The 24294-nt window shown below is 34.9% G+C and overlaps 2 protein-coding genes, 1 long non-coding RNA gene and 1 other non-coding gene across 4 annotated transcripts; 2 read left to right on the forward strand and 2 right to left on the reverse strand.

Moving 5' to 3' along the window:
• Positions 1-3: 3 nt before the first annotated feature.
• Positions 4-4435, reverse strand: LOC129877799 (asparagine--tRNA ligase, cytoplasmic 1-like). The gene is made up of 6 exons (XM_055953334.1): positions 3870-4435; positions 2250-2891; positions 1547-1800; positions 1333-1462; positions 646-704; positions 4-459 (listed from the first exon to the last, which is right to left on the reverse strand). The coding sequence occupies exons 1-6, from the start codon at positions 4341-4343 to the stop codon at positions 276-278; spliced, it is 1743 nt and encodes a 580-aa protein (XP_055809309.1). The 5' UTR covers positions 4344-4435; the 3' UTR covers positions 4-275.
• A 2055-nt stretch (positions 4436-6490) lies between these two features.
• On the reverse strand, positions 6491-14904 carry LOC129876246 (polypyrimidine tract-binding protein homolog 3-like). The gene is made up of 15 exons (XM_055951622.1): positions 14821-14904; positions 13290-13353; positions 11515-11586; positions 11352-11428; positions 11123-11204; positions 9697-9820; positions 9360-9424; positions 9217-9266; positions 9058-9099; positions 8904-8955; positions 8764-8821; positions 8661-8674; positions 8338-8445; positions 8005-8148; positions 6491-7084 (listed from the first exon to the last, which is right to left on the reverse strand). The coding sequence occupies exons 2-15, from the start codon at positions 13344-13346 to the stop codon at positions 6695-6697; spliced, it is 1335 nt and encodes a 444-aa protein (XP_055807597.1). The 5' UTR covers positions 13347-13353; positions 14821-14904; the 3' UTR covers positions 6491-6694.
• A 6923-nt stretch (positions 14905-21827) lies between these two features.
• On the forward strand, positions 21828-24289 carry LOC129876021 (uncharacterized). Its single transcript, XR_008763273.1, has 2 exons — positions 21828-22084; positions 22944-24289. It is a non-coding gene; the product is annotated as an uncharacterized LOC129876021 (long non-coding RNA).
• Positions 22464-22603, forward strand: LOC129878011 (small nucleolar RNA snoR137). The gene has a single exon (XR_008763714.1). It is a non-coding gene; the product is annotated as a small nucleolar RNA snoR137 (small nucleolar RNA).
• Positions 24290-24294: the final 5 nt, after the last annotated feature.

A 24294-nucleotide genomic window follows, 5' to 3' on the forward strand; every position in this document is an offset into this window, starting at 1 on the left:
GCATTTCCAATAACAAAGATATATTTTATGTCTAACAAAACCAACTACAATATCAGTCACTAAAAACCAGAATGCATTTGTAAACCCAGCAGCAAGTGTAAAATGAAATACACCGCAAATACGCTCTTACTCCCACCTCTCCTGAGAGATTACAATATGATACAGATTTTCCTGTATCTGAATTTGTTTATAACTTGTAAATAGCAATTACAATTGAGAAAATGGTATCATAATTTTAAAAACAACAACTAGGCATCCATGTCTATTGATATCATTTAAAGATCGGCTCTCCCTGGATATCTAGGGAAGGGAATGACATCCCGAATGTTTTCTATCCCGGTGGCAAACAGAATCATTCGCTCAAAGCCTAAACCGAAACCACTGTGTTTGACAGTGCCGTAGCGCCTCAGGTCCAGATACCACTCATATGGCTCTAGTGGTAGACCCATATCCAGTATCCTGAAATTAAAAGGAGGCAAATCTCATCAAAATTCCATCATTTATTCATTGTTATTACCTTAAGTTAATTACTTCCATTTCATCTTAAGAACAAAGAATATGCCAAATAAAAGTATCAGATTCTGGATTCTAATAACCAGATACATAATCTTGCTGTCTACTAGAAAGCAAATTTGTCTGTTATACCTTGATCTGAGGACCTTATAATCCTCTTCTCTTTGGCTTCCTCCAATTAGTTCTCCCACCTGCAGAGGAATACAAACATTTGCTTATGCAGCAGCAGACAAATGTACTCATGATATTAAAATGTAAAATCGCAAGGGAGATGCTGGAAAGGGCCACTGCAGGTAAGTGTATCCGGTTTTTTGAAAAAAATACAGCTGAATCTTTTTCTCTAATTAACTTCCCAGAAATGCTAAAGATGCAGTGCAGCCTGGTCAGTCGTATAATTCCTGTCACGATATCCGAAATGTGGGTTCATCGCATCGAGCAACAGTGTTTTAATTTAGTTAGTAACCAAAAATTTACATATCTCCAAGTACAAAAATGTTTTAGTGAGATCAAGAGATAACAACTCACATGTTTGAAAAATTTTCAGGAAAAGCTTTTCAGAAACTTATTAGAAAAAAGATTTGTGAATAAAAATGTGTTTAGATGTAGCTTTTGTCAAGATTTGTATGTGGTCAACCAGCTTTTTAAAAATCACGCAAAATTTCTTGAAAAATCTTAAAAGCATTTTTCAGATGACCAATTGCAAGATTTTAAAACATTTTCCAGACATTCAACTCCCCTACTGATTCTCTAACCGGAGATCTCTAACTTGCCATTCATTTACATCAAAGCATTCATCTAGACGTATTTCTTCCAGAATACCTTTGGTACAAGCAGATCCATGGCAGCAACTGTCTTCTTGTCTTCATTCACCTTCATGTAAAATGCTTTTATCCCTTTTGGGTAGTTGAACACAATAACAGGTGCCTTAAAATGCTCTTCGGTCAAATATCTAGAATCAAGGTAAGTCATGAATCAGAATAGCTATATAAATACACAGAGCAGACCCGATAGGTAGACTCTGGAAATAGAGTACCTTTCATGTTCAGATGCTAAGTCAATCCCCCATTCTACTTTATTTTCAAATTTCTTCACTTTAGCTGCTACCTCGAGAATATCTATGGCTTCTGTATAAGTTATCCGATGGCAGCTCGATGAGGCAACCATTCTAAGTCTACTCAGAGCATCTTTATCTACAAATTTAGTAATAAATTCCATGTCATCAAGGCAATGGTCCAGTAACCACTGACACAGAAACTTCACATACGCCTCAGCACAATTCATATCATCCTGCCAAAGGAATACAAATTGAGTAACGGAAACAGATAACTTAAAGAAATGTGCCCAACAAGAACCCCTTCAGAAATTCAAAGAGTGCTAGATGTAGTGTCTGATATAACCTTTCTGCTTTATTGTCATTAACGTGCAGCTCAAGTCATAAACTATTTGAACTTGAAACTTAATCAAGTAAGAGACCGCGATTTGAACTTGAAACTTAATCAAGTAATAGACCGCGATTTGAACTTGAAGCTTAATCAAGTAAGAGACCGCAATTTGAACTTGAAATTTAATCAAGTAAGAGACTGTGATTTGAACTTGAAACATAATCAAGTAAGAGACTTGAAACATAATCAAGTAAGAGAACGTGAGTTTAAATTGATTCCTTAACTGAGTGAAACTTTCTTGTTGCTAAAAGTTACCAGTCCAGATATATGATCCAGAAATTACTACACGAATACCTGGAGATCAGCAAAAGCAATTTCAGGCTCCACCATCCAGAACTCTGCAAGATGCCGAGTAGTGTGGGACTGTTCGGCTCGAAAAGTTGGTCCAAACGTATACACACTAGAAAGTGCACATGCATAGGTTTCAACTTGGAGTTGGCCAGACACTGTCAAGAAAGCTTGTCGTCCAAAGAAATCCTCAGAGTAATCAACCTTTCCATCCTTTTTAGGAATACCAGCAGAGAGTCTATATCTTTCTCCCAATTTAGATCTCTCCTGCAACTTCAGGAGATTCTCTTTAGCTCTTTGTAGCTCAGCAACTGCAGCACTGATTTTTTTGTTGATGTCCGCAATATTAGGATCAGTTTTGTCCATGCTCGACCTACTAGCTTTTAGCTGAGCAACTACCTCACCTTTCTCTTTGACAACTTGCTCAGCAGCTTTAATGTCAGATTCTGAAGGAGCAGGATTCTCTTTCAGCTCCTTCTCCAATTTTTCAGCTTCACTTATCAAACTAGTAACTTGGAACATCTCGCCAGCACCCTCACAATCACTTGTTGTGATGATTGGGGTGTGGATGTAAAGAAAACCATTGTTTTGGAAGAATGTATGGGTGGCATAAGCTAAGGCATTACGGATTCTTGCAACGGCAGAGATCTGAAATTGTAAAATCCTGGGTTACAATCAAACAATCTAACAGCAGATACAAAAATAACACACCATTTAGTTTTCGTCAGCAAACAGATAGGAGTCAAAGCAATGCTTTTTTATTCACTGGTCTCTCTTAGATGTTTCACAGAGGAAAAAACTAAGAAATACAACAAAACGCATATTCTCAAAATATAAAGTCCTTGCGGAAACAAAAAGTTTCACACACCCGTTAACAAATAAAAAGAAACCCCCAACATTCATGTTAACCCAATGATTACATTTAGTTTACCTTTTAAGTAGTAACTACGGATTTATGTTGAAACATAACCAATTGTTCCACCTACAAATCAACTACGACCCAATTCCAAATTAGTTGGATTCGGCTAAATAAATTCTCTATATTGATTCCATTCCTTTTGGGTCCAAGATATGCCACCTCACATCTTACAGGAAAAATGAGTACTAAATTACAAAGAATCGAAAAAAAAGAGTCTAAACTCCAAGCATGACATGATCATTCCACCAAATTCACCTCTTTTGTACAAATAAGAGCTTAATAATGTGTGTGCGTGTGTTCAATTGCCTCAATGGCGTGAGCCCAACAGTTTAGAGTAAAAATCTCGAGGGATGAATCCCAACAACAACAACATACCCGCGTAGTCCCACAAAGTTGAGTATGGCGAGGGCAAAGTGTACACACAACTTACCCCAACCTCAGAGGTAGAGAGGTGGTTTCCTATAGACCTTCGGCTCAAGAAAAAACAGTCCAAAAATAAGTAATGGAGGTGAAAGCATACTGAGAAGTCGAACAGGGGATGAATCCCAGCAGAGGCAAAAAGAATTGGGTGATTTATGTTTATATCTCTAAGCTTGTTCACAGATTTACTAGTGGATGTGTGTGATTGAACTATATCCTTAATCCGCCTCTAGAATAAATTATTGTGACATTAAAGAGAGTCGTAAAAATGAGATAGAGATCATTACAGTGTTTGTTCGGGATCGAAGATGAACAACATCCCTTAAAAACTCAAGCGTCAGCTTAGTCTTCGGCAATGGATACTTAGCAGCATCAACGGTACCCACAGATAGAACTTTCTGGACACGAAGCTCAACTTTCTGCTTCGCACCTTCAGGAGGCAGCTTCAACTCACCTTCCACATGTACGCAAGTACCTGTAAGTACCAAATCACCAAGCTTGTGAACTGAAGCATCAACGATTACTTGAAGATTCCCCGGACATGAACCGTCATTCACTTCGAGGAAAGCGAAGGAACCTTTGCCTTGTTCTCGTCCTGTTTTAACCCAACCACCGATTTTGACAACATTTCCGGCGAGTCCAGCTCCGCCGTCAGGACGCCCGACGATTGAACGGATCGGGACGCGTTGGGAGAATTTGGCCTCCTCTACGGCATCGTTTAGGGTGAGTTTGTCCACCGGCGGCGATGAATCGACTGACATTTTGGCGTTTTGGTTGCTCAGCGGCTGAGAGACAGAAATGTGGGATTTGTTTGGCTTCAGTAAACCCTAAGGGACCTTTTGGTTAGTTATTCTAGTTGAAACGCCCTGCCTATGTAAATATTAAATAATAATTAAAAAGGGGGATAATAGTATCCGAACTTTGATAAAATTTGTTGTTACGATACTAAACTTTGGACAAGCCCTATTACCCATGAAGTATTTAATAGTGCATTTTAAAAGTATATTCGTGGTTGAGTTAATCCAATTTTTTGTGGGTTTGATAACTATTGACATTATTGTTGATTTTGAAGTCAAAATTTTAGATTTTTCATTGACTTTAAGATATTACATTCAACACAAAATCAAGTTCACTAACTTCAACCATACAAACTAGCAAACATAAACACTTTTAAACTTACATCAGCACAAGAAAATGCTTCAATAGCTATTTTGATCCAAACAACAGTTTCAAACTTAACTCAACCACGAATATATTTTTAAAATGTACTATTAAATTGTTCTGGAGGGTAATAGGGTCCGTCCAAAATTTGGTATCATACCAACAAATTTCATCAAAGTTCGGGTATTTTTCGGACTATTATCCTTTAAAAAAAATCGTCCAGCCTTTTAAAAAAAAAAATTGATTATAAATACCGCATAAATTTGATATTTTTAAGTTTTATTTTGATATTCAACGGTAGGATGAATTAGTTATCATAGTTGTATAACTTCAACTTACATATGAGCATAATAAAGAATTGTGACTTCGACTTTCAATTATATAACTAATATTTTAGAAATTTGAAAAAATGTACAAGCGATCCTCTTTGTTATTCAACTATATAAAAAGATATTTCAATTAAAATAGAGCAGTTAAAATTCTATTATCTTAACCATATTAGATATTCATATATTAAATATAAAATGATATTAAATAAGATATTCGATATTTCATTTTACAAATACTCAAATTCATAGAATCAAAGCTTTCGATTTCGATGGGATAAATCGATATCTACCAAAATGTGCACACACAAATTCAACTAGTTCTATTGTTGGTAGCTTGTGGTTAATTTCTTTTGAAGTAATTTTGCATTTTTAGGAATCGTTTCTAGTACTTCATTTTATCCCCCAAGTTGCTCTGGTTTCAAAATAAAAAATGCACCTTAATGTGGAAAGTTTAGGGAAAAACTTTTTTTTAAGCCGTCAGGCGATCACGGATCATAACGCACTCTTCACATATTTATTTTAAAATTGACTTATTCACTTAGTCAATCATCAAAATGTGTACGAGATATCATAAGGACTCAATATCTCAATAGTATTTTTGTCTAAAGAGACTTCATATTAGAAACGCATGAACGATCGAATTAGAAAGTCATTTAAAACTTGATAAAAAAACTAGCGTTTATTGAAGAAGCTATAAAATTGATTACAAATAGTACTAATTTAAAAGACTCATTGGAATTAATCCACGACGAAATCAAAAGGAGTAAATCGAATAGGTATTAGTTGAAGCAGCTTGTTAAATGAAATAGATGGACAAATTAGATTTTCTTGTAGCATTTTTTTTTCTTTTGAATTATTTATGAAATGCGAGTAGACCACGTCAAATACTTGTCAAAGTTAAATCAATTTTTTATAAAGAGGACGACAGCAAAATAATTAAAATGTTTACTGGATTTTTCTTGTCAAACAAAACATTTAGAATTTTTAAATGAGTATTTAAATCTTAGAATACTTGGCGGCATTTGAACATAAAAAATGGAGTATGAAATTTGAAAAGAAGTATTTGAAAATAGAAGTTGTATTTAAATATGAATATAACTTGGAAAAATGTTAATTTTCTGTTAGTTATTTGGAGTTTTTCGAATTCCAGAAAATTGTAACAGTTCTATGTCTAAACATGATTTCAAAATACAATTTTGGAAAAAGGGAAAATTATCCATGGCAAAATGAGCCCTTAATATATGAATTTTTTGTTGCTACCGCAAAGGAATGTAGCGAGATGAATAAGATTTTTTCACCCTTCACTAGAAATTGCAGGTCGGATATTTTGATTGATGGAAGTTCCTCCACGCTTAACCAGAAATCTCGAATTTGAGCCCGACATATGAAAAAAGCTCCTAATAAGGAGTGCGTCCCCCTTTAATGAAGAAAGAAAAAAATCTTTCTATTAAATAATTTTGACTATTATATTAGTACAACATACTTCAATCTCCCGATATACCTTGAGCTCAAGGTACACTAGTCGATAAAGAAACTGAAGTTACAACAAAAGCAAAAAACCACTGTTTAATTGTTAATATTCAGTCTACTATTCTTTTGATAATTTCATCCAGGAAGGCTTCTCAGATACTTTGTACCTGAGAAAACGAAATCCGAATGATCGATCCGCCAAGGGATGTAGCATGTTGACACACCAGTGCCTCAGTTGCCTGCTCCTCGTTATCGAAAAGAACAAGAGCCTGCTTCTTCCCATTCATTTCGAAAAGCTTTGTGTTCACAATGGGACCATGCTCCTCCAAATGAGCCACTATCTCTTCTTCCGTCATATCCTGTGGCAGGCTTGATAGATGGATCATCTTGGTAGGAGAGCAACAATACCTGTAGTTTTTAGCAGCATTCCGGTTAAAACGATTGAGATTTGAGTTCGAGTAGTCGCGTGTCTCTGGTCCGGTAATAATATTTGGGTGCTTTGAATAGTTGACTTCCAACCGCTGGCCAAATAACATGGCACCCTGTATCCAAAATATACCAGGAGAAATTAACAAACATGAAGCAAAAGATATGCATGGGCTTTAATTCAGGTATACTTGCTGCATTGATGGATATCATTGATTGTAGAACGAGGCATTTGAAAATGAGTACATTCCAAACTTGATGAACAACATAAATCTACTAACCACCTTTTACTCGGTATAGCTCATGTCATCTGGTAACTCACTGAAAATTCAGGAATCTACACCAAGTGCAAATGCAAGGGATATGACACTTCAAAGTTCAAAAGTCAAGTTAGGAAAGAAAGGACGGAGGATTGCAAGGTTGTTAAACAACATTTAATTTTTATTTGACAACGAGGGAGCGTCTAGTAATATGATGCATGGTGTGAAGTATAGTTAAGTACTTTTTTAATTCTTTGGAGTCATCAACCTCTTGATATGATAGAGAACATCCCCAAATAGACAGAAGACAGAAATACATGATTACATGACTACATAAAGAGCAACCAAATGAAGTAAGCAATTTTATTGATCTGATAGGAAACATCTCCATAAAGAAAAAGTAAAAAATGACAATAAAAACAACAATCAATCATCTATGCTAATTTGACATAAGATTATGTTTTTTTTCCATTTTATAACTGTGTACAAGTTTATGTGGCAGAAGCTTGATGCTAAGTTTACACTTGAATGAGATACTTTTCAAAAGATTATTTGGAAACAGCCAGGGGGATTTATTTTACCCAGCCAGCTAAGATAGGAAAAGAAAATACAAAAATGTTGATGCTATGTGCAAAAACTAACTTCGGTGAAATTCTGATATGCTTCAAATGGTATTTAGGTTGCCATAATGAGGCAAAACAAACTAAATCCAAAAGAATAAAAGAAGAACAAGAGTAAAGAAATATGGAATCAAAATGAAAATCCACCATGCATACCTTCAAAAAGTGCACAGCCAGCTCTGCCTGGAAGCCATCACCCATTTGAACCAGAGCATGATCCGGTTTATTCCGTAAGAGTTTAATTCTAACAATGTTTCCATAAATGGAGAACAGATTAAAAAGCTTGTCCTCGTCTATTCTCTGTAATAGGGACAGCCAATCAGAAGGGAAACATAACGATAAGTAACCATGAACTTTAGAATTTAATAAAACAGGAAAGGAATAAAAAAGAGATTCTTCTGGTATTCAAAGAACAAGAATCCTAGAATCACTGTCCAAGGAAAGGAAAACAAAAGGCTAACATGCTAATAATGAAAGAAAGAATCTTACATCTGGATTTAAATTAGATACAAGAACAGTACACCTGTCATTTGTCCCGCTTATGCCAGGGGGCAAACCGCTAGGAAAGGCAGCTGCAATAGCTGCAGCATTTCCCATCTATTCAAATGATAGCAAAGACAAACCCAACTTAGAGCTTTAAGGAAAGTTACGCGTAAAACACGAGAAAGCGAGAGCAAGATAGTGTCAAGAAAAGAAGTGGTTAGAGAGCATAAGAAGCAGCAACTACAGCTGCACCACCAGGATCTGATTAAACAGAAGGAGATAACCAAGAGATATTAAAATACTTCAAACTTGAGGAAAGAGCTGCACACCTGAGGAAATCCAACTGGACAAAACAAAGGGAGAAAACAGTTAAGAACACTAAACCAGGAAAGTTTCACAACTACCATAATAAAATAGTGTTAACTTAAGCACCTCCACGAGGCCCAGAACCTTGCAATGAGTACATGGCTCCTGCATCTCCATATCCTTGCTGTTACACAATGACAAAACTTGAACATAATCCATATTGGCAAACTATTCGTGCTACTAAAAATAGAAACAAAGGAAACTACTTGAGGAGATTTGCCCTTCTGTTCTGATGGTAGATTTGGGTTGGTGTAGTCCCTGCACGTATAGATAATGCACAACATGAATAACTCCTAACAACTGAAAAGAAAAGCTTCTTTTGATATGTATAAGAGGGAAAGAAAGAAATGAACAAGTTACCTCGAGCGTTCATTATTGTAGTTCACTTGCAATTCATCCAGGCTGAATCACAAAATCAGCCATGGTGAGCATACCCGTCATCGCATATAAGGGGAAAAATGCAAATACGTCCATGCATACACAAAAACGGCACAATTTTAAAGGGATTTAAAACCTTACTTTGAGAATTGTATGTCAAGCTGACAGCAGCCATCATATATATTACGCCCCTATTAAAAAAATCGTCAGCACTAAGCTTCATTGTCTAACAGCACAAAATAATCTTTTCATGACAAGACAACATTATGCAACACAAAGCATACCTGGAGAGAGTTCCTAGCAGAAATAGCAGTCTGGGGTAATTGGTACTGAATTAAAGCTTGAAAACCTACAAAGTTCATAGCAAAAATCAGCAGTAAAAGATTATGCAGATATGGAGCAAAGACTGCAAGTGTCATAATTAGAGTTTTAAATATGCTCCAGAAACAATTGAAGCAAGAAGCTAACTAGTTACATCCAAAATTAGAATCATATAACACAACAAAGAAGTGCGAGAGATTTCCATCCATGGTCAAATTTCTAGACAGTCTTTAAATCCAGAATGAGAAACAAATTAAGAAGAAATTAGAACATAGAAAGAGAAAACTTGAAGGTGCTGACCGGCCGACTTCTGAAACGTCACGATCTTCTCAACAATTCCGTGAGGTGAAAAAACTTGATGCAGCACTTCCACAGTTATAGGATATAGCACGTGATGTATCGAAACTAAGAGAATTCGATTAGGCTGAGCATCATAGAGACAGAAGAGAGAGAAGAGAAGAGAATGAATAGAGAGGAATAGATGAAGAAAAGGAGAAGGAACGATTGCAACAATATTTCATCTTAGCAAGCAGAAAAAAAGTATAAAGACAGACCAGAAAGCATGTGAAAAGCATGAAATACAAAAGTTAATAAAAATTGACTTCTACATAACAACCAGTGTCTTATTTCCTTTTGATATGGTTCTGAGACATTTCAAGCACAAATGATCCCCCACATATGTCTTTAAAGAAGAGTTACGAATAGGGCCTCTCAAGTGCTCATTAGGTACAAAGTGAGATAAGCACTAATGTTGGATCTCGATGCTTTATGATAGTCACAGTACATCCATTAAAGGATCTTGGGAAGATACCGAAACCGGTGTGGCTAAGTAAGGTGGGTTAATTGCTCTCTTTAAAGCCTCAGTCAAAGGAGGAGCTACCTTCAATAACCTGTTTTCTCTCTCAAGTTATCGAGAAGACCATAGTTTCCAGTGCAATGAGACACAATCTTTCCAAAACATGGACTCTGTTTTTTCAATGGAAGAGATCGGTTTCTGGCAAAAAAGATAACTCAAACCCACAATCAATCTGGAACTATGCAATCATCTATATTTCCATTCTGCTTGCCTTTCTATTCCCCTAAAAGTCATACCTTTTGAGCACCTCCAACAGCATTAAATAAGTTTTAGTATCAGAAATTGTGAAGAGAACAATCAGTTAAGACCTTATATCTTTAACATCAAAAGCGCCAGGCGCAGAAGTGGTGCTAAGTAGGCAAACATCTAAAAGGTTAATTCATCTTCTCCATCTAGTGCGATCACGAAATCTCAAAATTTTCTCTTGATGTCTCGATAATATGTCTATACACTAGTTTCAGAACCATGTTCATCCACTTGATATGAATTTGAGATAGCATTGCTTCAGTCATTTGAATACATATAAACACACAATTCTGAAGGCTCCATTTATGACGAGTGAAATCAGTTATTACCCCATAGGTTTCACATAGTTATCTAACTAATAAGGAATTGGAAGTGAACAGTGTACTTCTTATTAGTGCTCATGTGCATAAAGTAAATAATAGAAATAAGTCTTTCAAGCAAATAATGAATCTACAAAACATGTAGGGCTAAAAGCAAACAACAAATTATACTTGAAAAGTTTTCTAGTTTAAAGTCAACCAGGGTGGACGTTTATGAGTATGTCTCCCAGGGACACCATTAGTATTGAGTTCAATATAAGTGATGCACAAAGCCACCTCTTATAAGACAAAAAAGATCACTGACCTCATCTCCTCGCCCTTGTGCATTCTGATCCACGGTTGTCAGTTCTTGATGAGATGAAAATTGTACATAAACATTTCTCCCCCTATGGACAAGCAAAATGAGCCACTAATCCAGGTTGAACAAAAAGATGTAGCAAAGTGTAGTCTCTTGAAAGCTTAGCAAACACAGTAATTTGAAAAGCTACATAAATATCTCCAGTTGGATATACAAGTTTTGTGTTACAAGGTACCTTATGCTGGGCTGAAAATTTGAATAGAATTGTATGGCATTTACAGCTGCAGCAATGTCTTGCATTTGCAAAAGGGCCTGTACTTCCATAAGATGTAATTATTAAGAAACAGCATCTTACTCGAATCATTCTGCCAATCAACATAATTGTATAACAGAAGTACCTGATTTTTTGCCCTTAGCATTACAAGTTTGGTAATGACTCCAAAGGGCTGAAATAGCTGAAGCAAGTCATTCTGAAAAAACAAAACAGGAACCATTACACCTATAGCGTCACTTTCTTGCTTGTTATAATAGAGTGGAAAAGAGAATTAATAGTAGAAAGAAATCCAAACGAATAAGAGGAAGGATTTGCTGCTGCACTCAGGTTTAAATATTTACCATCTTAAAGTACTAAGTGTTCCCATCTTTCAAACTGTGTTAACACTAATACCAAATAAAAATGGCATAATGCTAACTGCTTTTCTTTTAGAAATTCAAGTGTGGTGGGAAATCAAATGCTGAGAAGCTAAAATAACAAACATAACCCTAGAATGACTATAAGCAATTTGCAAACTTTCTACCTTCAATGACAGGTGCTGGAATAATCTCTTCAAATAAAATGATCATTCTGGGAATTCTGGTACGACAGTTCTAAAGAATGGAATTGATAGCATCCATGGTAGCATTACTCCATTAAAGGACTTGGATGAAGTTTTGGAAGCTAAGGAGATACAGACAATGCTATTGCACTTCAATGGGAGATCAAGACGAAGCTTATTGTCAAAGAATGAGCCCAAGAATTGTGGCGAAGAGTGGGCTAAGTGCTACATGTATTTCATGGTCTAAGCCCAAGAGGAGGAAGATTGGGCCCCACATGGAGCCCCAAAAGAGCTGAAAATCAAGTCCAAATTTGCATGTCTTTTGGTTCTCCAAAGTGCCACTTTTTTTCTTATTTTTTTAGGTAGTTTTGAGAAGAAGTGTGACATCAATTTTACCTGCTTTCTTAGGTAGGTTTTACTACTAATTATTTTCATAAAAGTAGAATTTGAATCTCATGGCGTTTGGGAGAGAGGTACAAGTTTGGTCCCTATATATAGGGGTATAGTTTTTGCTTTTTTCTGGAAACAACATTATTAGTATTATTGAGAGTTCTTTTGTTTACATCTTTGTGCATTGGCTACTTGAGATCTATCTTACAACCTTACAAGAACGATTTAGTCTAAGAGGTAAGATTTATTCGTTGCTTGATATCTATGGTTCTTACACATTTAATCGAAGAAGGTAATTAGTCGTATACTAATTATTGTCTTTAATTGTTCAATTAGGGGTCTAGATCATTTCTCATAAGTTCTTGAATTAAATCTACTGGTAACCATGATTAGACCTAATCCGCTTATTTTGTCTACTACAATCAATTAGGATCTTAGCATTTAATTTGAAGTTTGGGGATTTTATTCTCGAATTCCGGCTAACTTTAATTTCCTTTCTTTAATCCTCATAATTTTGCTTCCGAATAATCCTTGTTTCTCTTCAAGTTCTTGATTTTCATTAGGGATGCTGGCACGTTGTGTGCAGCCCGTTTTAATCATTATCACAAACTCTCCTATCTTTTTTAAATTTTCATTGTAGGAATTCGTTTTGTATATATTTCTTACATGCATGTCATCTGCTCGGAATATTTTTAGTTAATTACATGAATGACCTCAATCTTGGAAATAGTACAACACAATAAGTAAAATGCTAGAAGCACTTTTCTTTCAATGGAGCCGCCACGAGACAAATTAAGCTAGGAGATTAATTTGGACATATTAAAGCAAAATAAATCCAGTTCACGCATACTGGGAGCTCACAGATCACACATTTAACTCAGTAGAACAGATGCCTATCTAAGAGATAAAGTGAAGAAAGAGAAAGTGGGATATATGGGAGGTAATCAGTACACAATCCAGATATCTACCTCTGAGATTTCGTGGCCTACGTTGCGAACATGAATGACCTTTGACGGCTCAGTCATTTTTTACCTGAATCATAAAAACAATGAACCGCTTTGAAATAAATAGGCCCCGCAAACTCATGGCAAAGTCACGTTATGCCGAAGAATAATTAAGCACGTGCAAGACAAGAATTTAGTCAGAATGGAAAAGGGACTTAAGAAAAAGACCAGACCTATTAGAATTCAGAATGAAAGAATCTCTTAAGTCATTTTGACCACAAACATCACTTCCTAAAGAAAGTTAGAGTCAACAACAAGTAACAGCACAACAGTCTACTTGAAAAAACAAACCTTTGTATCTCATTTTGTTGGTATGGAAAATCAACCAGTAAGAAAGAAGGTAAATATGCAAGAAATTCAGCTATTACCAAAAAGTGAATCTATGGATGTTAGTAAAAGAGTACATGTGACATGATTACTGCCATTTGCGCCCAACTCATATAGCCTAAACAGGTATCTTAAGAGCTACAACAATTAAATTGTTACCAAAACTACTAATTTCTTTAGAAGAAACATGGAAAGAATTCAAATCATACTTAGCACTAAATAGGTATCTTTAATAGTACACATGTATAAGTTGACAATCTTTTTGACATCCAAATAATTAAATGCAGTTTCCACATACATTTCACTGATCAGTTATGCCAGTAGCTAAAATACTGTCCTAAACCCAAAGTGATACCGTTCATGCCATACATCTACCACAAGTATCATATTCATGCCACTTGACCACCATGCTCTAAAGTTTCATTCGTTTGCATTAAATTCCTCAAACAATCTTTTTGGTTAATACATTAAACCGCACCACCAAAACCCCTTTCCAGGAGTAAACAGTGACTCTTAAAACACTTTTGGTCCCCTGATGATTTAAAAGTAAAAATACCATTTTTGTTTAACTTTCTCTAAGATGCTTCATCCCTTTTAAGGGTTACATTAGATTGCATCTAGGATCATTCCTTAGTTGCACCCTCAGGCTTAGACCATCTATAGAACACTGAGATTTTCTACACTTCATAAGTAGAGCAGAATGAATACATAGATTCACCATCCAATAGCTGAAACAACCTCCTAACGACCCGAAAAATAATCTTGGGGACTGATTTCTTCTAGTGTGCTAGATCATGAGGCTCGAGAGCTGTATGAACAAATGCTTTATTCTATCATTTGTATGTTCTGTGCGCAAAGCGAGCAGCAAGATTTTTATACTTAAACAACCTCTACTCATAGCTTATCAGCTTTATCTTTCAAAAAGACTTTTACTTTTACAAAATTTCTCTTTTCTTTTACTTATAGAAGATGTGACAAACAAACTGAAGCCTTAAAACTCCATCCTAAATTCTGATTAAAAATGACATTTTTAAGCTATTGATAAAGCTCCTTAACCCTTATATATAACAAAACCAAAACATCCCGAGAAAAATTAACCAACTGTAGCATGAATTAGCAATAATAGAATGCATAAACACATAATAAATAATCTGAATTAAGATCTGACCTTCAGAAACAGAGACACAAAGAGAGAGAGAAATTAGGGCTTGAGTGCATATGGAATATTCACTCAAGGTGTTTCTGTTTAAAGGTGTTTTTTTGCTTTATTCATATTGACATAACTGCCCCTGGGAACGGAAATTTATTGAACTTAGACCCTTTGTTGTAAGAATACATGAGATAAAATTCAAAATTTTATTTCAGTTCTTTCCCCAAAATGATATTTTTTTTCTTTCATATAAAGTATTAATAATTCCTTTTTCAGAGGGTGATAAATTTTCAACCCTAAGTTGAATTATAGTGAATTTTTTTAATAGAGATTTCATCAACATTTTATATTCTTTATACACTTATTCTTACGGCTAGGGACACACTGAAATTTTATATTATATTTTTATAGTAATGTGCATCTTTTTAAACTATGTGTTTTTATCGTAAAAGAAAATATTGTTTATGCGTCATAGTATTAATTGTAAACAAGTTTTACGTAGCTCAAAAATTTTGGGCGAAAAATTTGTGAAAACAAACATGAATACTAGCTTTAAAGAAGTTTATTATAGAAATCTCATCCGCCTTTTTAAATTTTTTACCGCATCTTTAAAATTCGATAATTTCTTCATAGGCTTCTTCGTACATTTACTATAACTAAATAGACATGCTATATATTCTGGACAACCATAGAAATTAGGATGATTGAAATATTTATCTACTTGAATATGTTATAATCACAATCAACTACTTTGCAAATGATAGTCCAGAAATATGAGCTTTTTAGCTTTTAAGGTCATTTTGGTCTAGAAGTGTGAAATGATGATATGAATACTCCAAAAAAAAAATGAAGGCATGGGAATGGAGAAAAGACGACTAAGGACTTGAGACCATGGATTTTCACTACTTTTCATTACCTCTTTGATTCAATATGGAAGTAGTCAAAAGTTGGTTGTATTCCTTCTGCCTATGAGTCGCCGGCTCATTCTTCAACAGGCACGCGGTCAGAGCCCCACTGAGGGTACATATCATGTTTAGATTGAGTTTTGAGAATTTTCAATCTTATATTACATGTTGAGTTAAATATTATCTTCATGCCATATGTATTGTGATTCATTCATCCACATTTATCAGGATTTTGGGTGGATGAGCGAGGGAAGGAGAAGATCGCGCGACTCACTGAATTGATCAGCGACTATCCAAAATGATCGGTGCTCGCCAATGATTTCTAAAATTATTTTTTTATATATTTTATTTTCTATTGTGAAGTAGTTTTTTTATAAGGTTTCTACGGATATGGTGTATTGATGAATAATTATGGATGATAATTTATGCATTAAATTCGTTTATGGAGTTCGAATTAAATTGAGAATTTATTTACTATTTTATTTGATTGAAAGTGAAATATTTTAGCGAATAAATTTTCTTTAGCTTGTTTGGTTTGGATTGGGATTTCTTTGAAGTAATCGAAAGATATTTTTGAAATCATGGGTAGAACCAAAAGGAAAAATAGTTGAAAGACGTTCTTCCTCGATACTAAACTCTAAGCGTTTTTTCTTGCATATTTACATTCACTAGGTTGTAATTAGTGTATCGCTTAAGCTTAGATTTAACCGAAAGATAAATCTAAACCTTAGGAATACTCTATGATCATATTTGTTTGCACTTAATGGAGGTCTTTATCTGAATGGTTCAGATATTAGATCATTAAGTGCATTTGTTTTCATTAAGATCTAAGCACTTAATAGGTCTGAATAGATCTTAATCATTAAGTTCTAGAACAAAGATTTAATATCATTAAGAGGTATTTTTATGTGGATAATATTCACCATCACTTTATCCACAATCACCAACTACCACCACTAATCACCTTTGTCGTCACCACCACCACCATTACCGTTGTCTACCACCAATCCCCTCTACCATCACAATCATCACTGATGCTAACTATTATTATCAACTATTACCACACTTATCTTCTTCGTCATTATGATTATATCCATTGACACCACAACCATCATCTCTGTAGCCGCCACCTCCACCACTATCACCGTCTTTGTAGCCTCCGTTATCATTACCATCACTTTTTTTAGCCGTTGCCACTTCCATCTCCACCACCACTATCAACCACTATTACCACTATAGTCAATTCTTACTACCAACAAACTCCCCCATTACAATCAACGTCGTCGCTAACTACCACCATAAAATTTTCGGTCACCACATCCACCATTACTATCAGTCACTATCATTACTGTAGTCAAATCTCTACTAGCAACCACCTCAATTATCATAACCAGCACCGCCGTCAACTATCACAAACACATCACCTACCACCACACAATCTACAGCCATCACCATCAACATCGCCAATTACAAGCATCAACTAACTTTATTATTACAACCACCAACACCACTACCAATTGTCACCGTTATGATAGCTACCACTAGGGGTGTTCATGGTCCAGTTTGACTCAATTTTTGGCTAAAACTAAACCAAACCAATTAAGGCGGTTTTTTTAATATTCAAACCAAATCAAACCGTTATAATATAAAATTTTATCATTTTCGATTTTATCGATTTTGTCAATTTTATCGGTTTGATTCATTTTTTACGGATTGAAATAATATATTTTATAATGCAAAATAATTGACAAACTTATTTACTACCTTCATACTGCAAATCAATAGAATTTCAAAACAACTGTCATTAATCTTCAAAGATACCTGAACTCGTTCAGAGATAGTGAGGACAGAAGAAAAGTATATAAGCTAAATAAATTACCATCTAAAGTCCAAGTTGGAGATATAAGAGAGAAGCAAATATGGTTCCAATAATAAAAACCTTGAATATGTCTTGACTGGAACTATGTATGATGTTCTTGTAAAATATATAAGCTAAAATGATAAGCTATAAAAAGGGCAAAATATCAGCACCATAAATCCATACGTTGGTGGATTGTTCAACTCCTACAGTCCACGAAGGAAATGACTTCAAAAATAAAGAATTGACAACCTGTTTTGACTATCCAAGTTCGATATCGAATCTGAGAAGAGGGACCACCAAAACAAAAGAAAGTCCTCCAAGAAGCATCATTTTTTTCACTATTGCATAAAGTAATTGAAGCATTTCAGCCATGGCCAATAGAAAACTTGCTACTTTACCTTTCTCCAAGATGAAACTATTTGAAAGAAAACTGAAAGTACGGATCAGCACAGCAGCATATGTAAAAATAGCTTCGAAAGAAATTACAAAATTTCCACCACGAAAAAGATAGCAACTACTGCATAGTAGTAAAAACTCCACAACAACAAAATTAAGAAGGCTAGCCCATAAAAGGTTAATTATATACATTAATTTTTCATTAATCAAGTTGAGAAAAAATAACAAGGTCTTTAAACAGTCCTCCGAATGATCAACATTCAACACAAAAGAACCATATACCCAACTGTCATCAGAGAAAGATCACGTAATTGCTTACATAAAAGTGTGATTAAATAAAAAACAAGTCAATAGCATAATCCAAAAGTACTTCAGGTGAAACAGCAGCAAAAACCTGAAAATTAACTACCAAAGAGCAAAACAGTTAAACTACGAATTTCAATTGCAACACCCAAACTAATCAATGCTCAAGGTTGTGCCAGCATATTCTAAAAAAATAAAGAAAAAAATTTAACAAAGTAGGCGTTAAAATTTTTTAAAACATAAAAGACATATTTATAAAGAGTTAAATGTGTAAATTTATCTTTTTCAACTATCTCAAGTTTCTGAATTTCTTCTAAAATTTCTTCAAGCTTGCATTCTTTGGAAGTTGATCTTAACTATTGTTGAGTGCAAATAAGAGTTTCTACTGTCTTTGGAGATAAAGAACTTCGATAAGAGTCAAGAATTCGACCACCGATGCTAAAAGCTGATTCAAAAGCAACAGTAAAAATAGGAATAGAAAGAACATCTCTTGCCATCCTAGAAATAATTGAATATTTAGCCGAAGAAATTTTCCACCAAGCTAAAATATCTAACTCTTTGGTCTTTTCCAAATCATCTACCAAGTACTTCTCAAGTTTTGATTTATTTTTAGTATTGTCTTCATCTGCCAAATATTTCTCCCATTGTGATTGCCACATTTCGTCACTATGCATGGTTTCAATTTCATCATTCAAGATTGTTTGACCACCAATTGTATCGGTATGAGTCCCGCAAAAAGAACTCGTGTAGTAATCATACAAGCGACTCAAAGTATCCATCACCTTTTTTGATTTTTCGGCTCCCACCAAACAATCATACTTTCAAAAGTACCCCAGTATTTGTTAAATTTAAGCTCCATTTTTTAGTCATACCACTCAAAATAGAATCTTCACTACGAACATATTTTCAAATTATCTTTTAAAGATTAAAGATCTCATGGAAGAAAGAATTGGAAGTAGCATATGAAGGAACTTAATGAAAACTTTAGGTACTTGTGATCATCATCATACATTTTTGAAAATGCCCTTTCAAATTTTACAATTGTATCTAACATCATATATGTGGAGTTCCACCTAGTCTTAATATCTAAAGTCAAAAGACCATAAGTGTCAATCTTAACCTTCTCGACAAATGACTTAAAAGAATCAAACCTTCCAGCTGAGGACTTAACATATTTGATAGAATTTCTTATCCGAGAAATAGACTCATTTTGTTCACCGAGTCCTTTTTTCACGATCAAATCTAGAATATGAGCATTACATCTAACATGTAAGAACTCATTTCCTAAGATGCCTCCTTTCCAATCCTCAAATCTTCTCTTAAAGTGTTTAATTGTAGAATCACTAACAGTTGCATTATCTAAGGTCATCGTGAATATGTTATCAATTTCCCAATCATATAAGCACGCCTCTATCCCCTTAGCAATTGTTTCACTCTTATGATCTGATGTTTGAAAAAAGTTGAGAATTTTCTTTTTCAGATTCCACTCATCATCGATCCAATGGGCAGTGACAACCATATAAGTTAGATTTTGAAGTGATGTCCACGTATCACTAGTAACACATACACGTTGATTATGAATAAGCTTTTTAAGCTTTTCTTTCTCTTCTTGATATATTTTCAAACATTGTCTAGCAACAGTCAAGCGAGAAGGTAATTGAAAATTAGGTAAAGCAACTGCCATTAATCTCCTAAAACCTTCCTCTTCAACAACTTTAAAAGGTTGTTCGTCAATAATGACAAATTCAGCAATGACTCTCTTAATCTCATTGGCGTTAATCACAACCATTTCTATAGTACATGTACTATATGCTTGTTCTCCTTTTTTAACCACCTTGATTGGTTTTTGTCAATAATTCTAAGAAGGAAAGTTTGACAAACCTCATTTAAATGTCTCCATAGCGTTGAGGTCTCATTCGTACTTTCAGAAGCAAAGTTACTAGTACAGTAGTTACATTTCGCCCTTTTCTTACCCCATTTATCAAGATAGTCAATATAGTGTTTTCAAACGCTGGATGTTCTCCTATCACTACTCACAAGGCTACGATTAGGGTCACAAAGAATTGTTTGTTTTCGCTTTTTAGCATGATTGAGAGTAATATCACGAGTTTTATCACCGTGAAGCTCAGGTTCCAACAAAGTAGTTGGAGATACTTTGTTGGTTACCTCCACTGGCTCCACCTCTTTTTGAGTAGTTTTAGTTTCCATCTGAAAAAAAGTATTCGAAAATCTAATTAAATAGAGAAATCCAAAATCATTAAATAAAAACTAAATTAACAAAAAAACCTAAATCAGTGGAGAAAATCTAAAATAAAATAAAAAACACATACAAGATGAAAGACTAGAGAAGCAATTCATTCAAGTAAAACTTTAAAGAAAAATTATTTATGCTAACTATTCAGTAAGGGTTTTTTATTTTTACTTTAAACGTAAATGGGCTTGGGGAACATGGGCTAGACTTTTTTCTTGGAATGGTCCTAAATTATGAAGAAGTTAAAAAATAGATAAAGTTTAATAAACATATATAAATATATATAATATTTTAAATATGTACATATTTATCGGTTTGGTTCGATTTAGTTCGGTTTTCTTTATGGGTAACACCAAACGTGACCAAATTTTATCGGTTTTTAAAAATCTAAAACCAAACCAAATCAAACGAGACGGTTTTCATTTTATTAAATCAGTTTGACTTGATTTATCAGTTCGGATCGATTTTTCGGTCTCGTTCGAACACTTCTGACTACCACAACACCAACTACCTCCACCGTCACTATCATCACCACTAAAATTACTAGACACTAACAACAACTATTACCATCATCACCATCACTACAAACTATCTCCACTATCACTAGCAAGTATAAGTGTTCTATTTCTTTAATCAAATAATAATTTTATTTTATTAATTCTTTTTAAAATATAATTAACTTTTATTTGAATTGTATATTTATTATGTATATATAAATAGATTATGTATATTTAGATGTTGAAAAACAAATCGTCTTAATTATTCAAATGTGCATTCAGATTTAAATATCTAAATTTTAATGAAAACAAATGAGGCCTAAGTAACTATCGAATTCGACAACACTTAATTAAAATGTGAATAGTTGAACATGATCATATCCCGATTATCATCTTGCACATGTATAGTGTATTATTACCTTAACCTCTCATATTGATTGTAATCTTTGCTAGTTGTCAATTGTTTTTATTTACGTTTTTAGTCAATAATAATTGTTCATAGCCACAATTAACTTATGTTTTAATCACCTGAATAATAATTATCAAGTTTGATTTGAATTGTTATTTGTACTAATCCATATAAAGAAATTTTTTATATTGTACTATTTTTGACTAACGAAACATTTAATTTAGAGTGTTTTGCACTCATTATTTACCCCAAAATATATCCTTTCAATGAAAAGAAATAGAATTATTGTTTATTTTAGTTCAAAGATAATGGACTATTTTGAACCTTTTGTTTATATTGACAACTATGAGGGGTATATTAGGGAATTCACACAGAGTTAAGGACCTTTAGGTTTGAGAAAAAACTATTTAAGACCATGATAGGGCTGGAGTTTAGCCTAAACTACTTGATCTTATCTGAGCAGTGGGCGGCGGCGGAGCCGGCGACGGCGAATTTGACCGGTGGTGTTGGGGAGGAGCTACCGTCCTATTTATGTAGGGTTTATGGCGGCTCCGATCATCTCTTTCTCGCCGGTCAATTTTCTGGAACCCCTTTTCCCTGCTTTGCTGCGATGAAGACTGTTCGCCATCTGAGCCTATCAAATAAATCGGGGCGATGAGGGTTTGTGCGGACTTTCCCATACAAAAGTTTTTATTTTTATGTAATTTTTGCTCTAGTCCATGCATTTGAGTGTTCTTGTTTCAAATTGTTGTACAACATAGATCCAGATTTCAAAAAGGTTTTATTTTTATGTGCTATTTGGTTGAGTTCATGCATTTCTGTTGATTTTATTTGTTATACTATTATTTGAATCTAAGCTTCCGTTTAGCCATATATTTTGAAAAGTTGAGGTGTTTTTTTGGAACTTGAAGTTACCTTTGGACATGCATGAAAATTTAAAGTAGAAGTTTGCTATAGCATCAGAGCATTTTGTTCCTTCTGTATTCAGATCTGCATAAAATCTGAATCTTGCTGCATATCTTATGATTCAGTGATAAGAGTTGCTTCTTACTTGTGAATACTTCTTAATTTTATGTGGGGATATTCCTGTTTCGGAAGCATAGATTAACACTTTTGCCAGTTTTAAACAGCGTGATGAATATATCATTTGCACCGCGCTACCTGTCTTCTGGTACAAACTCTATGCAATGATGTGCTAATATAAGTTTTAAATGTATCACCTTCAAGTTGTGCAGCATATAACATGATTTAAAGATATGGAAGACAACAACTTTGCAATCTTAGTACATCTGCATATATTTGACAGCTCTAGCACATCTGAATTTGGCGTGTTATGTGTTATGGGGGCGGGAGTGGAGGTGGAACTATGTCATTTTATCTCTATTGTGCAACTCTAGCTAATTTTTCCTTTTAATTCACTCTGTGATTAGTAGTGCAAGTTGGAAGAGGCAATGTCTTTGTATTTGGTTGATTCTGCCTTTAAGTGTCCAAGTTTTGATGTTTTTCGGGTTGTCCTCAGTGTAGCTATCGGATGCCACAAATGACAAGAGTTCTGCTCTTCACTTTGCTATTGCAAGTCAACTGGAAATCGAGTTTGAGGCTTTGGCAGATGCAGGTCATGGCTAAAGGATGTACGTAAACCTTACCCCCAACAAACGATGATACAGACTATGATCTAATTTTGTTTTTTTGTGCGCATATTATTTACTCTCCAGGGGTTGAATCTTTTGGCAATTGTGTGAAGATTGTTTTTTTTTTGTTTTGCTTAACTGGATATTTTATATAAATAAAGTTAAAGGTGCAAATGCTGTAGCGTCTCCCCTAGAGAGTCATTGGTCCCAGAAGTGTTTTGGCCTGTACCATTACTATTACAATAATTAACTTTCCTAACAAAAGTAGTTCCTAGCCCTATGGCAAACATTGGTGGAACTTCTAGGAAAGTAGCTTCCTCCGCAAATGGTTTCTGTGTTCCTTCTTTTGCTAGCCGACCCGCTAGTCTGTTTCCCTCTCTATACGTGTGCTTGATGGTTGTTACTCCCGCTACCTGCATCAAGTACCTGCACTCGGAGATAAGATTATTAAAACAGATATGATTGTTTAGCATCATTGAGATTGCTTGGGATGAATCAGAGCAGATATGAATGGGAGTTAGGTTCCTGCCTATTGCCAGCTGAAGGCCATATCTGATGACAAGAATCTTGGCGTGGATCGGGGAGGTGTAGGCCAAAGACTTAATGAGGCTTTTTTTCCAGTTTCTTGTGTGGTCTCTTATCACGCATCCTATACCTCCTTGCCCTGGTTGGTTAGGAGCTGCCCCATCGACATTAAGTTTGAAAGTGTATATGGGAGGAGGTTCCCATTGCACTTGGATATTTATGTTCGGAGGCTTCTTGGGGATGTTTTCTTTCACAAGGTGATAGTATTCATTCGCATGTGCAATGATGGTTTCTACAGGGACCTGTTCCCTTGTGTTGTTGAAAAGATTTCCATTCCTGCTTTTCCAAATCCACCAGAGGCTGAGGGGGATTATGATGGCTCCAGGGGACCCAATCATTGAAGGCTTTAAGCTTCAAAAAATTCCAAGTGTTGAGCCAGTTGTTGGTATTCAGGGTTGTGGTGTCGATATCAGAGATAGAGTTGCTTTGTCTTGCTAATCTACCCCAGAAGACTCTTGCTCTATTGCAATGAAAGAAGATGTGATCAACGTCTTCAGCGTCCGTGTTACAGTATTGACAATTGGGGTGTGTCAAGATTCTTTGTATAGAAAGATTAGCTATTTTTCTAGCACTTTCTTCCTTCCAATATTTCCAGTTTATGAGACGTGATGAAAATGGCCTCTTTAATAGAAATATACATTCTACTCAACTAGC

This window comes from Solanum dulcamara, chromosome 12, assembly GCF_947179165.1.
Source record: "Solanum dulcamara chromosome 12, daSolDulc1.2, whole genome shotgun sequence".
Taxonomy (NCBI): Eukaryota; Viridiplantae; Streptophyta; class Magnoliopsida; order Solanales; family Solanaceae; genus Solanum; species Solanum dulcamara.

Excerpts from the sequence above, each read along its gene's own strand:
- LOC129876246 (XM_055951622.1), bottom strand. The coding sequence starts at position 13,346 with ATGACTGAGCCGTCAAAGGTCATTCATGTTCGCAACGTAGGCCACGAA. Across the intron at positions 11,587-13,289 it reads TAGGCCACGAAATCTCAGAG|AATGACTTGCTTCAGCTATT; the intron begins GTAGATATCTGG and ends TTGTTTTTTCAG. Across the intron at positions 8,956-9,057 it reads TACAATAATGAACGCTCGAG|GGACTACACCAACCCAAATC; the intron begins GTAACTTGTTCA and ends CTATACGTGCAG.
- LOC129877799 (XM_055953334.1), bottom strand. The coding sequence starts at position 4,343 with ATGTCAGTCGATTCATCGCCGCCGGTGGACAAACTCACCCTAAACGAT. Across the intron at positions 2,892-3,869 it reads TTCGATCCCGAACAAACACT|ATCTCTGCCGTTGCAAGAAT; the intron begins GTAATGATCTCT and ends TTACAATTTCAG. Across the intron at positions 1,801-2,249 it reads TTGCTTTTGCTGATCTCCAG|GATGATATGAATTGTGCTGA; the intron begins GTATTCGTGTAG and ends TTCCTTTGGCAG.